This window comes from Sturnus vulgaris, chromosome 21, assembly GCF_052056855.1.
Source record: "Sturnus vulgaris isolate bStuVul1 chromosome 21, bStuVul1.hap1, whole genome shotgun sequence".
Classification (NCBI taxonomy): domain Eukaryota; kingdom Metazoa; phylum Chordata; class Aves; order Passeriformes; family Sturnidae; genus Sturnus; species Sturnus vulgaris.
The window spans coordinates 471,874-488,695 of record NC_142263.1 but is presented as its reverse complement, the minus strand read 5'-3'; the positions used below and the strand labels follow the sequence as shown (position 1 = coordinate 488,695).

Below are 16,822 nucleotides of genomic sequence, written 5' to 3'. Positions count from 1 at the left end.
TCTTATTGTACCAATTGGTAAACTATTAAATGCATATAAAACTAGATGTGGTTTGTTTCCTTGGATGCAAGAATTAAAACTATTTTGAAAAAAGCTATTGGTGTTTCACCCTCAGATTTTGCTCCTACCTGCTTTGCCCTTGCTCTGATTTTAATTTAATTTGTGTTCACCTGAGGCTGCAGGAAGTGGTTTTGAGCTGGTTCATGGCAGCTGGAGTAGTGAGAGGTTTTGTTGGTTGATCAGGTGCAGGAAATGCTCTGGTGGGCTGAGCTGGTCTCACAGGTGGGCAGGAGAGCCTTGTCCCTGCACCTGGCACAGGCCAGCCCTGGTTGGGTTGGGTTTTGCCTTCTCTTGACCGTGTCTGTGTGCTGCAGCCCTGACAGGAGCTGCCTTTCCCTGCTCCTCACTCGGTGTTGGAAGTGTTGAGGGCGGTGGCTGAGCGTGGCCGTGCATCCTCAGAGTAATCACTCTTGCCTTTGAGGCAGCACAGGGCAGCTGGGGACTGGAAAACTGAAGGCACTGCGTGGTACTGGCAACATCTGTTCTGCTACTCGGGTCTTGTGCCTGTCTATGTGTGCTTTGCTGTAATTTCTACCTATGATTTGGCCCTAATTGCCTCAAGGACTGTGTAGAGATGGGTCAGTGGCTGGAACTGGAATGGGCACATCTTCATAATAGAAGTGCTCGTGAGCTTGATGTGGGGAGCTGCCAGCTGAGGTCTGTGGAAGCAGCTGGTAGGGTGGTACTTGGCAGTGAGAGCAGACACAGGATGGACATTTTGGGGAGACCCACTTGCATTTGGGAGAAAATCTGAGTCTGGGCTCTGCCGGAGCCAATGCGTGCATGGGCTGTTCCAGATGGGGTGACAGGGTGGCACAGAGGTGATTTTTGGGGTGAGGGTTGAAAGGAAAGCTTCCTATGTCCACAGGCAGTGAGTTTCTCACAGGGAGTGCAAGGCAGGTTCAGGTGTGAGTTGCCAAGAACAGTAGGGCAGTTGAATTTAATTTCCCCCTTTAGCTGGGTGAGCTGTTGCTTGTGCAGCAAGTGCTGTGCTGACAGCAGCTCTGTAGGTGTGAGATTGGTTCAGACCAGCTGTTCCCAGTCCCAGTACAGCACTGATGGGCACTGAAACATTTTTCAGTGGACAGGTTGAGTACCTGCCTACCTCCAGCCCAGCTGGGTCTCAGGGCCCATCTGAATCAGTTTTTACACTTGTGTTTAAGAACTTGTGAACACAGTAACGAGAACCACCAGAACCCAAAAGAGGTAGTGAGGTACAGACAGGTGTTAGTAAATGTAGTTATTTACCAGCCTGCATTGCCCTTGGAGCTGCTTAACTATGGAGTCTCAGTAGTCAGGACTTGTGTCCTTCAGCTTCACATGGGTACAACATCCCCAAAGCTGTGTCCCTGCTCCCACATCTCCCCTGGGATGAGAGGGCAGAGTGACTCCTCTCCCTGAGCACAAATGGATTCTGACAGCAGAGGCTGTGGGTCCTGCCCCCTCTGGGCTGGGGTGGTGACTCTGGTACTGATTTACAGCTTTCAAAGCCTCCAGGTCAGCTGGTCCTGTTCTCTTCCCCCACTCCTGCTCCAAGGAACAGGAGCGATGGCTCCAGTGCTGGTACCAACACTCTGCACCAAACAGTAAAGAAACAAAAAAATACCTGCAAGAGTTTAAAAAGCTTTTAATGGACTTGTAAGACACTAGTAAAAGAAAAATCTTGTAGGAAAGATGCACTGTAGTCATTTATTGATTGCTTTCCAGGAAAATCAGAATTTTTGTAATAGGAGCAAGTTCATTTGCAGTGAAGATTCTGCTTTGTTGCCTCCAACACCTCAGAGGCTGCTCCCTCCTATCCCCCCCTGCCCAGCCCCGAGTTACAAATACCTGTAGGATCAGACAGGAAACTTGAGGGTACAGAGCACAGGGACAGCACTGGGCTCCAAGGGTCAGTAAAAGAAGCAGCGCGGATTAGCACGGGGCACGATCCAGGACAGACAACGCGAGGGAGGGAGAGGCTGGGGCTGCGGCCAGCCCAGTTCTGCTGCTTGATCTGCTTGGAAAACAGGACATTCAACTCTGTCGGCATCCCAGGGCCTGCAGCAGCCCAGCAGCCACATCTTACCTGCTTGAGGACAGTGACAACTCCCCAGGATGTGCGTGGGAGGGGACAGGACAGGAGGACTGCTTTAGTGGCACTTGCCGTTCAGTACCGTCCATTGCCAGCAATGGCAGCTCCCAGCGCCAGTCCCAAAACCAGTGTGCAAAAACACCACAGGTGAAGGTATTTGCCAGAGGTTTTCAGTGCTGCGGGAACTTCAGTTTTTATTTAAACCTCTTCCCCAAAACCTGGTATTTTCTGGTTGTGATTCTTCCAGGTTCAGGGCCCTCAGCTCTGTGTCAACAGCTGCTGTTGCAAATGACACCAGGTCTCGATTTCTGAATTTTCCTCCCCTCTCCCCTGCCCTAGACAGGACTGTGATTCCCTCCTCACTCTCCTTAGCTCAGCCCTCATTTGCTGCATTCCCACCTCTCCGAGGCACTGGGGTTTCCACTGCAATGGAAGTTTGTGCGCTTTTTTGAAGATCAAGCCCTCACTCTTTGGATACAGTATCCCAAGTTACTCAGCTGCAAGCAGAGCACAGGTGGAACGGTGAATATCATATATATATATCTATATATATATATCTATATATATATATATCTATCTATATCTTTACCTTGAAAATTAGAATGTGAATGTTACAAAACCCCACTGAATTGCCAAACTGCCAACCAAACATAGAAAAAATGGTTAAAGGAATCCCATGGCTATATCCTGATGTAGAAAATGCTGTACATCCCCCACTTTCACATGTCACAGGTTTCATTCATCTCACAACACAAATATGGCTGTTCTTAGCACAATCTTGAACAGTGACTGGGGGGAAATCAATCTTTTGGCTTGGAATCCACGTTTTACAAGAACGCGGAGCAGTGATGGGGCTGGTTCTTTACTGGTTTAGCAAAGCAGTGTCCTTAGTCAACATAAAAATGACCTGAGAAATGTTACATTCCTCCAGAGAGTTCATTTGGAATTGATATGTACAAAGTAGAAATAACTGCTGGGCACACACACGACACGGACACACACACGGCAGGAGGGCCCCGCGCGCCAGGACGGGTCTGTGCTGCCTCCGGCCACTTCCCCTCGCCTGGCAGACACAAGCTTGGGCAGACAGATTACATTGCTCAGATTAGTTCTTTGCATTGTGTATTAATTGTACCAGTGCAATAACATTGTCAAAAAGGAGGAGCTGCTCCAAGGGCAGCTAAGGCCCTGGGCCAGATTCAGAAAAGGGTGGTTTAAACTTTTTTTTTTTTTTTTTTTAAGCGAGGTACACGTTAAGCAGAGCTCTGTGTTAAGGGGATGGCAGCAGAAGGCATGCTCGGCTCAGCCTCTTTCTCCTCCACAGCTTTGTCCTCTGCTTCCAGCTGTTCCCCACTTTTCATGCTTTCCTGGAGCTGCTGGCGTCGCTGCACCTCGGCTTTAAGGTTCTCCAAGTCTTTTTGGCTGAAGGGGAAAGCAGGAAGGGGAGCAGACATTAGACTGGCCGTGGGAATGGTGAAGCCCCAGGACAAGGCCATGTTCAAGGGGGAAGACACTCCTTGCACCTCCCTCTGTCACAGCTCAGCCACGCCTGAGCACAGCCAGGGCCCAGTTTGCTGGGTTTGAACAAAGAGGCACCAGGATCTGCTCCCTCAGTGGGGCTGGGGCAGAGCAGGGGCTTCATCTCCCTGATGGCCAGACAGCCTCCAGCTGCTGATGCTGCATTTTTACCACCAGTGATTATTTACAGCTTTAGAACAACAGTCTTGGCTCAGGTCATCTATTTCCACCATCATCCCAATCAAATTTTCAACTAGAAGTATAAAAGATAATTCGTAATAATTAAAAAAAATCATCTAAGAGTCCTGCTGTTTACAGTGGTCTTGATGATGCTAATCAAGGCCTGAATTGGGATCATGGCTAAAACAAACAAATCCTGGGGAGCTGGTTTCTGCTCTCTTGTGAGCTAAGACAATACAAGCTTAATTTCTAAAGGCATAATCCAGAACAATCACTGTACCTTAGTGGAATGAAGAGAATTCCATTGATAATGTTCAGCTGCTCCAGGACACTGGCCATACTGGGAGCTGTGAACTACATCACAAGGGAAAAGAAGTTTTAGGAGTAAGAACCTAGAGAGGACTCTGAACTTCTAAGCACGTCCCTTTACCAACAGTTGAGAAAATGGCATCATTTACATTATCTACCTCTGTATATCCACAAGCTGGAAAGCATCATCCAGAGCTTCCCAGCAGTCCCTGTGGGGACCTCCTGCTGAACTTCAGTTAAATACATCACAGTGCCAGTTCCAAAATGTGTTGGGTTTTCTAACCCCCTTCAAGTACTTTAACAAGGGTAAACCCTTTAGTGCTGTTTTTATGGGTCTGAGCCTCTTCACTGGCCACAGTTCCCTGGACTTTCAAGGTCCTTGTGCTCCCTTCATTGCCATGAACTCCTCAGGTCTGTTGCAAATTCTCCACAGGGAGAACACCCACACAAAGAGCACTGCCCCAGTGTGTCCTCCCTGCAGCTGGAACCCTCTTTCTCAATCTGCTGGGGTACAGCCTGGCAGGGAGAGCACCTATGGCTCGGGCTGGGTACTGTGCCAGGTGTGGAGGCAGGCAGGAGCAGCTGGGTTTGGCTCAGGAGGGCCAGTCCTTGCTGCTCCATGTAAGGTAAGACAGCCCCTCTGCACTCCCTGCCCAGCCTTCCCAACCACAACATCCCTGGAAGGAGAACAAAGCACCTGGTAGAAGATGACAGCACTTCTGAGGATGAGGAAACTGAAGTACTTCTGGGTTGAGCAACTTGCTGCCTGGCAGTGAGTCAGCAGCAGGGCAGGGTTGTGTGCAGGTGTGCCAGGCTCTCACCCAGGAGCTGTGCCTGTACCCTGCTGCTTCCCCAGGCACCTGCAATGCTCTGCTCCATCCACCACAGTGTCTGAGCCAATGCCCTAGCAAGGCACAACTGCTACCCCTCCTGCCAGTCCCTCAGGAGCAGCTGGACACAGCTTGCAGCTGGCACAGCAGGATCTCCAGTGCCCAGGGTTACCTTCAGTGGCATGATGTTGGCGTTGGAGCCGTTCTTGTAGATCTCGTTCATTGTGCGCTGCAGAGCGACCGCTTGCTGCGTCAGGTATTTCAAGTACTCGGAGCTCTCTTTGGTCTTTTCATGGTGTTCACCGAGCTGATGGGAAATGGGGGAAAAAGGGTTCAACATCACAAGAGAGAGCAGGACCCAACCCAGGGAACACACCTGGGTACCAGCTCAGCCTCCCTACAGGAACTCAGCAAAATGGATTTTACCTGCCTTGGCATTCAAAAAACCAGTGAAAGAGTTCCTCTGGGAGCCTCCTTATCAACATTGCACATTTTCATCAAGTGGAAGCATATTTGCTGGGTGAGCAGCACTCCCTGCACTGGGCTCTTCTTCCAGGAGCTGCATCCTAGCATCCCCCCACCTGGACCAGTATTCCAGCATTCCCCACACTGGGCTGTGCCCTCAGCCAGCTCAGCTGAGTCACCGTGTGCAGACGTGCTCAGACAGCCCCGGGCTGGGGCAGGAGTTTCACTGAGCAGCAGCCAGGCTCAGAGCTCACTACCAAACCAGTTTGGAGCTGGTATCTTAAGACTAGTGGCAGAAAACATGGGGAGAAGAGTCCAGTTTTTTTCCAAGCCCCACCAGAACATGGGGCTGTGCCACAACAGAAGTGCTTGTCCAGCCATGGGTACAGCACGGAAACATTTGCAGGAAGCTGAACAAAGACTCCTGGCATAGCAGTGGGCAGTTACTGCACGGGGCAGCAATTTTACCCTGGCCCTACAAGGACTCCCTGGCTTCTGCTCAGAGCTGTTTGTAGGAAAGGGCTCCCCAGGCCCAGGCTGGGCACTGGTTTGCAGTGGAACTGCTCAGTTGTGGCCCTGCAGTACAGCTCACAAGTCACAGGCACAGTGGGGCCGCTCATCACCTGGTTCTTGTAGATGGTGTAGCCTTCCTTCTCATGCTGCAGAGCCGACCGGAACTCGGCTTTGCTCTCGTACACTCGGGCAACCAAGTGGTGGCTGAGGGAAGGAAAGGGTGGAGTCACTTCTCTGAAGAAGAAACATTTCTGTGCTGCAGTGAGTGTGTCTGTGCCATCAGTGTCTGGGCTGAAAGTCTTAACATGAGTGTGAGAGGACACTGAATGCAGCACCCTGGGAGTTACTTCTTCCCACCCCAGCTGATGACTCAAATACTACGCTCATTACGTTGGATTTTAGTTGGAATGAGAAGTGACCTACAGAGGTAAAGACTGAGCTGGGCATCTTTTGTTCTGCATCCAGGAAAGCTGAAGGCCACAGCAGAGAACTGAAGGGAGAGGCACATCCATGGGAATACCTTGGGGCTGGATTTATTAACTGCAGAGGAAGGCTGCATCCCTAAGCCCTCAGGCAGAGCCAGGCCTGAGTTCCCTGGGCTTTTGCCAGCTGGGAGAACTGACTTGGCTTGGACTGTTGGCCTTGGTGCTTCTGGAATGAAAAAGAAATTGCTGGGTTTGGCAGTGTTTGTCTGTGGGAGGGGATGGGTCTCTCCAAGCATCCCAGTGCCACTGAGGGACAGCTGAAAACTCTCTGGAGCCTGCACATTCATCAGCCACTGGAAAACAAGGCAGGCTCTTGCAGGTGCTTTCTCAGGTTTATTTGCAGCCTGATGGAGAACAGATGGCTGCAATGTGACAGCAAGAACTGAGAGTGGGCCATGCCTGGCTGACAGAACCAGTTCTGCACTGAAGGACAGAGGGTATCCAGCACTGCAGCAGTGGGCACTGGGAGCAGATCCTACAGGTGCTACCAGTCCCAGCTCCCATGGGAACACACAGAAGCCACTCAGGATTTTTATTCAAATACAGGACTTTATGGCAAAGGACAAAAGCACATTAAATGATTTGCAAAGATCCCTCCCTGAGGGCTGGAAGAATTAAGCATGAGCATTTAACTTGCTGTCCCTGTCTTCCAGTGTAATTCCCTTACAGGCTCTCCAACCTTTATTCCCCATATACACTTTTCTATTGAGAGTCCACAGGGACCAGGGTCATCTTGACAGATTTTCTGAGCAAGCAGCATCACAGCAGATCCCACAATTAACCTTAAAAACAACGGATCTCCATCTTTTGAAATAACAAATTTGGATACTGCACCATGACCCTGGCTCTGGGACAAGACTGAGTATCCAGTTCCCAAGCCCAGACCCTCCCACGTGAGTGCTCAGTGACTGTGCTGGCTCTGACAGCAGCGACCCAGCCCAGGACCCCACCCTGCCTCACCTCAGTGCAACCTTCAGAGACTTGGAGCCGTGGTACTTGGAGCTGATGGCCAGGGCGTTCTCCAGGAACCGCAGGGACAGGTCATACTCCATGACCCCATGGAGCACCAGGCCAATGTTGTTCTGCACAGAGAAGCCAAGCAGGCATTGGGACATTGGGAAGGACACGTTGACACTACAGTTGCTGCTCTGTGAACAGCAGGACCCCACAGGTGTGTCCCTGCCAGAAGGGCTGCAGCCCCTGGCCAGTCCCTGCAGCAGGAACATGTGAGAGGGGCCATGTTCCCCATGGCAGCTTGGCCCAAACAACCCAGGCACAAGGGAGAGAACAAACTCTCCAGTTTATGCCAGCACAACAAGAACATAATAAACAAAGGAGTTTTCCTAAGGATTACAGGAGCTCAAGTCCCATCTGCAGTATCCCAGTGCAGAGCTCAGCACAGAGGCTGACCCTCCCAGCTGAAGGGTCAAACTCCTTTTTTCTTTCACTGATGGCACCAACCACTAACAACCCAGGCAGGAGAAGCACTGCCTGAACGTTTAACAGCCATCATGTGGGCATCTTGAAGGCCAAGAGGTTTCTCAGAGATGAGGAACTTGAAGACTGTTAAACAGATTACTTACATCCAAGAGTGCCATTTCTGGGTGATCCTCCCCAAATACCAAGAGCATGAGGTAGCGTGCACGGTACAGCAGGTTCAGTGCTGTTGAGAGTTGGCTGTTTGCAAAGCAGTACAGAGCCAGGTGCATCTAGGACAGAGAGGGGACCCAGCATTGAAGTAAAAGAAAGTAATCTCTCCTTCCCACTCCTTTCCTCAGCTGCATAAGAATAAAACATCTTCCTCACTGGTTAAAGAAGGACTTCAGCCACTTCAAAAAGTCCAGTCTCCTGCTGTGCACAGCCCCAATGAGGTGTCCCTGAGGACACAGCACTGACAAAGCTGTGTGTTTTGTTTCACTTTCTCTTAATACCCCTCGTGGAACATTTCCAACATGACTTGCATATGTATGTCATATTCTGACTGTGTTTCGGGGGGATTCTTTCCTCTTTTTGTTTTTCACTGAAGTCCAGGGCCAAAGCCAGGAGAATTAACCTATCTAAAGATGCAGGAGACAAACACTAGAAACCTAGGTTAAGCAGGACAAATAGTGAGCATGCAGGACACGCTCAGCTTTTCACTTTGCAGGATCATAAGAGATGATGAAGTGGAGAAGCTTCAGAATAGAGGAAAATGCAACTGTTTTCCAGCTGCAGACATGAACTGAGGCTCCCAGAGTGCAGGCAGAGCCCTGAGGTGCTGCTGCTCCCCCAGCTGCCCATACTCACATATTCCTGGATGGTGTTGGGGTGTTCAATGCCCAGGACCCTCTCGCTCATTAGCACCGCTTTCTGCTGATTGCTTAAGGCCTGAACAGAACAGAAACCAGGGCAAGTCACACCATGCTGTGAGCTTGAGCAAGCATGGGGAAGGAATGAGAGCACTGAGGAGATCCCCTCAGCACCCCTGCTCACCTCTGAGTAATCTCCCATGATGTAGTTGAGCCGAGCTAGCAGCCTCAGGCAGGCACAGATTTCTACATGCATAGCACCATACACATTGTTGAACAGGTTTAAGGCTTCATTGATGAGCTCACAGCCCTCCTTCAAGAAACCTGAAAAGAAGATATATCCAGATATATATATACATATGTATGTATGTATGTAAAAAGTAACCCCTAAGAGTGCTGGAGACAGAAGTGAGACCAGCAGTGGGATGCACAGACACAGGTCACTGGGGGAAGGCTATCACTGCCCTGACCCATCCTTACTCATTGCTGGTGGCTTTATAGCAGGAATGTTCCAGATGGTCCTGGAGACCAGGATTCTCTACCAAACCAGGGCTGTCGGGGGTGTCCTGGTGGCCATGCCCCACACACCCTGCTCCTCCCATTACCAGGGATCACCCTGAGAGGCAGAGGCACGTGGGGTCCATACCTTGCTGAACTTTTGCTTGCCCGCTCTGGAAGAAGTGGAAAGCATCGGAGGCTTTGGGGTTTACATGCTTCACTACAGGGAAGATGTTAAGAATATCCTCTTCTGTGAAAGTGGGCTTGTGCCTATTGTCAAAGTTGTACTCCTTCAGCAGGATCTGGAGAGACCAAAAGGAGTGGAGGGCACAGTTACCACTTTCATAGGCACTTGGCAAGAAAAGGGGCAAAATTCTAAATGTGGATTCACAGTCAAAACATCTCCTGTACCAAGACCTGGGACACAACTCTCCAAGGTGGTCAGATGCAGGTGTGCACCACCACCTGTACATGGCAAAATGGCACCGTGGTGACAACACTGAACCTGTGACAGCAGAGCTTGTCCAGTTGTTGTCCCACAGCCCACAGAGCAGCAAGAAGGCAGTGCAATTGTACTGGGGCTAGCTGTTCTCCATGCCAGCACATTCACCCTAAGAGGGAACTGCATCAGAAATCTCTTTCTCAGAGCTGGGACCTCTATTCCCATGAACACCACAAAGACCTTTTTGGGGTCGTGCTGTGCCTGCAGAACACATTGCACTTACTCTTCATGTTCCTCAGTACAGAACATGATGGCAAGGCAGCAGATGTGGATCTTACCTGGACTCCAGTTTTGAGGGAGATTTCACGGAGCAGGGTGATTTTCTGTAGATTATACACTTCAGCTGCTTGGTCAGCATTCTCACTGCAGAAAGCACACAAAGCTTCAGCTCTCAGGGGAGTTTCTGCTCAAGGACATAGCTCCATTGTGGGCACCTGAGGCACAGGTCCCTGAGCAGCCAGGTGCTAACTCAAACCAAAGACTAACACTGCAGAGTTTGCCCACGGTGTGTGAAAGCCTACAGAGCACAGCAGTGCCTCTACAGAAATCCTCCAAGTGTTCTCAAAGCCCATTGCAGCGTTTGGGCTGAGTACCTTCAGCTCTTGGTGAGCAGTGAGCAGTCCCTGACACAAGGGATCACTGTGCAACTACCAAAAGCTGGATTATCCAACCAGCCATGGCTTTTCTCTTGGGCCACTTCACTGGTGCTTCCAGTTTAGCACTCACAACGTGCCCCTCCCTTATTCCCCATCTCTCTTCTCGTACAGGAGCAGCTGTCTTTTTTTTTGGAACAGAAGTTCCCTTCAGCCTAAATCATTGTTCATATAGACAAATGTCTTCTGACTACACTACTTCTGCTTCTCACCTTCTGATCCCCTCTGTACCCTTAGGAAAGGTTTCCCTTCCTCCTCTGCTTTTCATAGCTGCCTTTATGTCTTAACTTTCATCGGATTCAAAATTTCACTTCCCCTTTCCTACTCTTTGCTCAGTTTCTATCCATTAAAGATCTGTGTAATTTTTTTTTCAAACAGGAAACGAATAAAAAAGGGAGGTCCTGTTAACAAGAGCTACAAAATTTTGGTGAATCCAGGGACAAGCCAGGGTCACCTGCTCCACTTACCATTCAAGACTGAAATCAAAATAGTTCTTTGCTTCTGAACAAATATTCTTCCATAGCTCCTGAGGGGTCATGCTGGCCCACGCAGTGTTATCAGCATTTCCAAGATTCCTGTTTTTCCTTTTCTTATTCTTCTTCTTGGAGACCAGCTCATCAGCTGGCAGATGGGCAATGGGATTTGGGAAGGAGCTCAGAAAACAATTGAGGAAGTGGCTGATGGCAGCAGATAAACCTGACAGCTCCACACCCTACAGTGAGACACAGTCAGTCAGGAGAGACACCTGCCATCCCACAGCCCTGCTCCAACCCCGAGCCTCACACACATCCAGTCCTCCAGAAACAGGGGGATCTTCCACGAGGGGGACAGGAAGGCCGTGTGTACAGGTGGCACTAGCACAGAGTTATGTCCATGTAGGATTAACTGTGTGACTACACACAGAAATGTGTAGCTACATTTCAGGCTGCTGCCTGGGACAAAGAGATTGCAAAGAAGATTTTGGCACTGGAACCAAGCCAGGTGTATTGCTAGGCTGTGTGTGGACAGGTACAAGGATATGTAGTGTTAAGCCAATTAAAAAGGCTTCTTAGAAGGGCAAAAGCAACACTGTTTAAGAGGAAAAGGTATTACAAGGAAAACAAGCTGTGATTTCACTTTTAAAAGCCTCCAACATAATGAGTGAGGATCTGGGGAGGAAAAGCATGAATGACTGCTCTCTGAGAAAGCTTTCTTCAAGTGGCAACTTGTTTTCCCTCACACACAGGCCTGCACCTATTTCAGTACTAATGAGCTTGTACTTCTCGTTGCCACGCAACCCCCAGGAACTGCCTAATGAGAGGAGAACCCCAAACAGCTCTGTTTGTGGAAAAAAGTCATTAGGGAGGACACACAAGGCAAGAGGTCAGATTGCAGGTCATACCTGGAGGTATGTCTTGAAGATGTGTTTGGCTGATCGAGTGATCAATTCGCTGATTCCAATTTTCTACCCAAAGGAAAAAAGAACAGACTGAGTCCATTGGCAAGCAAATGGAAAAATACACTGGGCTTTTGAAATGGTCCTTTAGCAAAATCTGCAGAAGATACACTGTTCTCCCTGCAGCACAGAACTGCAAAAGCTTTGACAGCCCTCCTGGAGCCAGTGAGGAGCCCCTGGCCCTTTGTGCCTGGTGCCCACAAGCCCCGGGTGTGGCTCAGAGCAGCTCCAGCAGTGCTTCAGGGGCTGCCACAGCCCAGCCCTGCCTGCTCCTGGGCAGCCACTCTCACAACACTTCAGAGTTTGATCCAAAGCCCACATGAGTCTTAGAGGCTTAAAAAATGCACAGCTGAAAATCCAACTGTTACTCATTGTTACTTTTGGGAATCCCTGAAACAATTCTCTACCCCAAAAGATACTCACAGTTCCTAACATTATGAAAGCCATTAAGGATTTGTTAAAAAAACCTCCCCAGCCACCACTTACAGGTCATCCTCCCTCCTCCCCTGTTTTTGAAGCTGTTTATTTTTACACGGAGAGAACAAGTGGAATCTCCTTGGGACAAACAATACCAGAGTGGTTTGAACTGTCTGATGCTTACAAAGATGTGATCCAGCTGAGCACGGCCGGGGGTCTTGCTGATGAAGTTGATCACCTTGCCCAGGTAGCGCATGTTGATGCCCCTCTGGTGCATGGCCTCAGCCAAGGTGGCCCCATCCATTGGGAGCACTGTGTGATCCAGGCAGTCCTTCACCTGCAGGGCACGCACAGACTTTGTTACTGAGGACAAACACGAAGGAAAGAACTTCCATTTAAAAAAAAATTTAAAAAAACCCCCACACCAGGAGGCAGGACAGGCTTTCCCTGATGGCACTGCAGACACCTTGTTACCTGGGGCTGAGGATTCCCTGGAAACAGGCACTGACCCCAAACCAGACTGTATTGGTGGCTAACACCTGCTGTAACACCAGGGGCCAGGACAGTAACACAGGCAGGGGGACACCTGCAGTAGCCAGCCCAGTCTGGGCCAGGTCCTTGCCACTGGGGCCAGTTTCACTCCTCAGTCTCAGCAGGGAGGAGCAGCACTACACTGTCTGAGAGGCAGAGGCAAAACAACTCCTGCCTGTGCTAGCAGCAGGTTGACCCTTCTTTAAGGACCTCACTAGTTAATTAGTCAGTTAGTTAGCCACTAACTAATTGCCATTTCAAATTAAAAGAGTACGTGGAGCTGTGCACACATAGCTGATAAGGACAAATGGCACTTGCATGTTGTGTTGCAATGCTGATAAACAGTTGTTTAATTCACGTCATGGAGTAACCCCAGCCCCTCTCTGATATGCACAGGACTACCTGCTACAGCAGCTGCTCTGCAGCCTGCTCTCACACAGCCCTGTGCAGTGTTTTGGGTTTTTACACTGGAGTATCAACTATCTTGTAATCAACAATCACTGAGCCCTTTTCTGACTCACTCACCTCCTTTTTTGTTTAAAGACTGAATAGCTGGTTCTGAAGGTTGTGCTGACTACAGAATTAGTGGATTTAGAATTCAGAAGAAACTTTCCAACAGGGAAAGCCCCACACAAGCACAACAACTCCATGACCTCTTGGAGTAGAGCTCAGGAGTTCTCCCCTGCCAGTTCTAGTGCATTAATCATCAATCAGCAAGCGTCCCAGGAAGGGAGAAACTGGGATTTCTTATCTGGCCAGGTGCATGGGTAACATCCAAAATGCTTAAGACTTACAGAAGGAGTTTTTAATGACTGCTATTAGTTAAAACAATTGCCCAGTTCACTTCAAATTATTAGTCACTGACTGAGTCACAGCCAGGGTCAGCTCAAACAATAAGCTGTGAAAGATGCCTAGGGCTAGGGAGGATGGCTTATGTGGTCTCTATTGTCCCAAACTCTTAGCAATAGCTTTAATTACCAGTGCCAAATATTTTTTGTTGGATTGAGGTGAGAAAATTGTGCCCTGATGTAAGACGGGAAATGGAAAACCCCTCGTGCCTTGCACGCAATGCTCATGGTGCTCCCTGTGCTCCCCCACCAGTGCCAGAGCCTGCAGCTGCTCAGGTGAAGCTGGTGTCCCAGAGGTCACCAGTGCCACTGCCTGCTCTGAGCAGCATCACTGCTGGCTCTGGGTTCCTTACCAAGCCTGGGATCTGGCATGACAGCAGGAATGCAGCAGCATCCTTCAGCAGCTGCTTCTGATCCTGCACCTCCTCTTTGCTCGACTCAGGGAAGTGAACACCTGGGAGAGGAACAGAGAGAGAAAGAACATCAACCACAGCAACTCACAGAAATCAATGTGCTCACACATTGCCCCAGTATTCACCTCCAGAAAGACTCTGGGAGCCTCTTCTCAATTTCCCAATAAAAAATACTGCTCCAAGTAATGGAAATTCATGTGTGATGCCTGTGCCTGATGTGTGCATGTCAAAGGGCACTGTGACTGCTCACTGAAATGTTACCAAAACAAACCCAGCCCTTCACTGAGGTCTCAACATCAGTCGTTCAACTACAAGTGTTATTTTTTGTGTAAACTACTACACGAGGATCAAATTTGATTTTTTTTCCTCCCTCTGCTTCTTTTCACGTGCTCTCAGGGCTGGAGAATCACAGGAGGATTCTTGGCAGCAGCCCACAGCCCTCCCCTGAGCACACGGTGGGAGATGCTCCCCGCCTGCACTTGGCAGCTCCTGCTCTGCAATGCACTGCTGCTTCCTCTACTGCATCTCTGTGCTTCACAGACAGCCCTGCACCATGCCCAGACAAACAAAAGCCAGCAACAGTCCTGGCTACAGAACAGTTTTTGCCTGCAGCTGGCTGGGCACAGCCGCCCTCTGAAGGCTCTGGGTACACGTACCTGGTGAGAAAATATCTGGGTTAAAGCGAATATCAAAGGAGGTGTCACTGATGGAGCCTACAGCCTTGCAAGCATTCCGAATCACTTCTCTGCTTTTGGGATCCACTAGAGCAGGAAGAAAAACGGAATACAAATGAATGTGGAGTTCAAGAATGACAGACCTAGCTATTAAATTAAGTTTTGTTACTAAAAACAGCAATGATGGCGCATTCTGAAGAAATCCATTATAAAAACAATCAGTTGTAAAGGAGAATGGCTGCAAAGTCTGAATAAGAGCACGTAAGATGACCCAAAAAGCCCGTGGACGTCCCCATCTCCAAGCACAGGCACTCAGAAATCCAAGCCTGGGGTTCCCAGAGGTGCCCGTGCACTGCTGGCCTCCTGCCTGGTCCCAGCACTCCCCTGCCCTCCGCAGGCCAGCCTGGCCAGGCTCTTGCTCTCAGGGAAGAGCTGAGGGGCTGGTGGCTTTGCTGGGTTCACACACCTCATTCACCCCGGCCCCGTGGGCAAGTCATTCATCAGGGTGTGAGCAGCTCTAACAACACTGACAGGCAGCAATGCTTGTCCTGTTTAACCAGCATCCATCACCCCAGCCACCCCCAGCCTGGCACTGCTCCCACCAGTGCCAGCCCCCCAGGAGCTGGTGCAGAGGATGAAATACCTGCTCCATCATCAGAGGCGATGGTCTCAGCGAGCTCCTTCACCTGATCAAGCCCAGTCACGCCATCCTCTATTTTCCCATCCTCTGACTCAGGCCTCTCGCTGTCTGTGGCGCCGTTCTCTGCAGAGGCACCATTTTCCAGTGCAGCTGAGCTCTCCTGCTTGTTGGCTTTCTGCTGCATCAGCTGCAGCGCAGCCAGCTTCATGAATAAGAGATACCTGCAGTGAAGGGAAAGGGAAATTCAGCACGGCAGAATCCCAGAGCACCACACGTCTGGAGCATGTCCCACTCCCTGAGCTCCCCTGCCTCGCCAGCACCAAGTGGCCCAAACATCCCACCACCAACACCACAAACATCAGTGCCCACAGGATTTTTTCCAGCCTCTAGAAACAAAAATGACATTCAGGACATTGGGAAAGTCTTAAAAAGAAGCATAAGTCCTTCCCATTCCCTAGCCATCAAGTGGAAAGGATACATCCAAGGAAAGAAGAACTTCCAAATGTCTGGACAGTAATCAATAATAACAGATCTGGAGACTAAAACACAAACTATCTCTTTCACTGGCTCCCTGTCCAAACCCCTACTGTTCTCACCTCTTGTTAATTAAGTTTCTATAACTGCATTTACACAACCAAGCAATGGGGCAATTAGCTGCTCATTTCTGGGAGCTGTGCTGGGATGTTCCCAGGACAGTGCAGCAAGGTCAGGACTTGAACCATGAGCAGCTGCAGGTGGAGGAAGGGGGAGCTCTGCTCACCTGTGTTCTACAAAGGCATCAACAAGCTCTTGCCGGAGACAGCAAAGCTTGTGTCTGTGCTGCTTGGGGAACCCCATTTTCTTACATTCCTCTGGCATCTCCTCCCCTTCAACAGGCAGGAAGTTTAGATCTGGAGGGAAAGTGCGTAGCAGGTCCAGGATGTAGTGACGCCCATCGTTGCCAATAATGCCTTTGCACTCTACTGAGGAGCACAGCTCCACCTCCTCATTCTTGTCGTTGAGAACTTTGTGCTTCTGGATCTTCAGCGGCCTGCTGGTCTTCTCCAGCAGCTCCAGGTACTTGGGGTGTGACACAACTGTCTTGCCAAAGTCTATTGACCCATAGATGACACTCTGTTCCTGCTCCCTCTCCAAGATGCCAGGAATAATAGACTGAGCTGTCACCCTGTAACCTCTGTAATCCACCACCACAGTCCCCAGGGTGTACAGCCCTTCCACGTCCACGGCATTGTAGGTCCGCACACCGTTGAGATCATTGGTAGGAGCGACGTAAGCAGCAACATCTCCACCAAAGTCCTTGTAGTGGTCACGGACGTCAAAGCCCAGGCTGAAGAAAATGTTGTTCCAGATGAACATCTGCATCTTGGTCTCCTCGCTGGGGTTGATGGCCATGACGTTGCCATCGATGACAGCCATAGCACCTCGTGTTGCTGCTGCAGTGAAGTCACTGTGAACCTGGAGGCACGTGGAGAGAAAGCAGGGTCAGGAT

At 49.9% G+C, this 16,822-nt stretch overlaps 1 protein-coding gene across 3 annotated transcripts in view; it reads right to left on the bottom strand.

Annotated features, from left to right (window-relative positions):
- Nucleotides 1-3,239: 3,239 nt before the first annotated feature.
- The window catches only part of CLUH (CLUH binding protein of NUMT mRNA), a 30,823-nt gene continuing 17,240 nt past the window's right edge, over nt 3,240-16,822 (bottom strand). For all 3 annotated transcript variants that reach the window (XM_014881140.2, XM_014881141.2, XM_088177002.1), the window contains exons 10-26: nt 16,094-16,788; nt 15,337-15,554; nt 14,676-14,780; nt 13,960-14,060; nt 12,412-12,564; nt 11,757-11,819; nt 10,843-11,087; nt 10,001-10,085; nt 9,369-9,522; nt 8,907-9,046; nt 8,721-8,801; nt 8,018-8,143; nt 7,395-7,516; nt 6,060-6,153; nt 5,144-5,278; nt 4,113-4,186; nt 3,240-3,556 (exon numbers count right to left, since the gene is read on the bottom strand). In XM_014881140.2, coding sequence (XP_014736626.2) covers nt 3,388-3,556; nt 4,113-4,186; nt 5,144-5,278; nt 6,060-6,153; nt 7,395-7,516; nt 8,018-8,143; nt 8,721-8,801; nt 8,907-9,046; nt 9,369-9,522; nt 10,001-10,085; nt 10,843-11,087; nt 11,757-11,819; nt 12,412-12,564; nt 13,960-14,060; nt 14,676-14,780; nt 15,337-15,554; nt 16,094-16,788 — 2,760 coding nt within the window. In that variant the 3' untranslated portion in view covers nt 3,240-3,387. The remainder of the gene's footprint in view (nt 3,557-4,112; nt 4,187-5,143; nt 5,279-6,059; nt 6,154-7,394; nt 7,517-8,017; nt 8,144-8,720; nt 8,802-8,906; nt 9,047-9,368; nt 9,523-10,000; nt 10,086-10,842; nt 11,088-11,756; nt 11,820-12,411; nt 12,565-13,959; nt 14,061-14,675; nt 14,781-15,336; nt 15,555-16,093; nt 16,789-16,822) is intronic.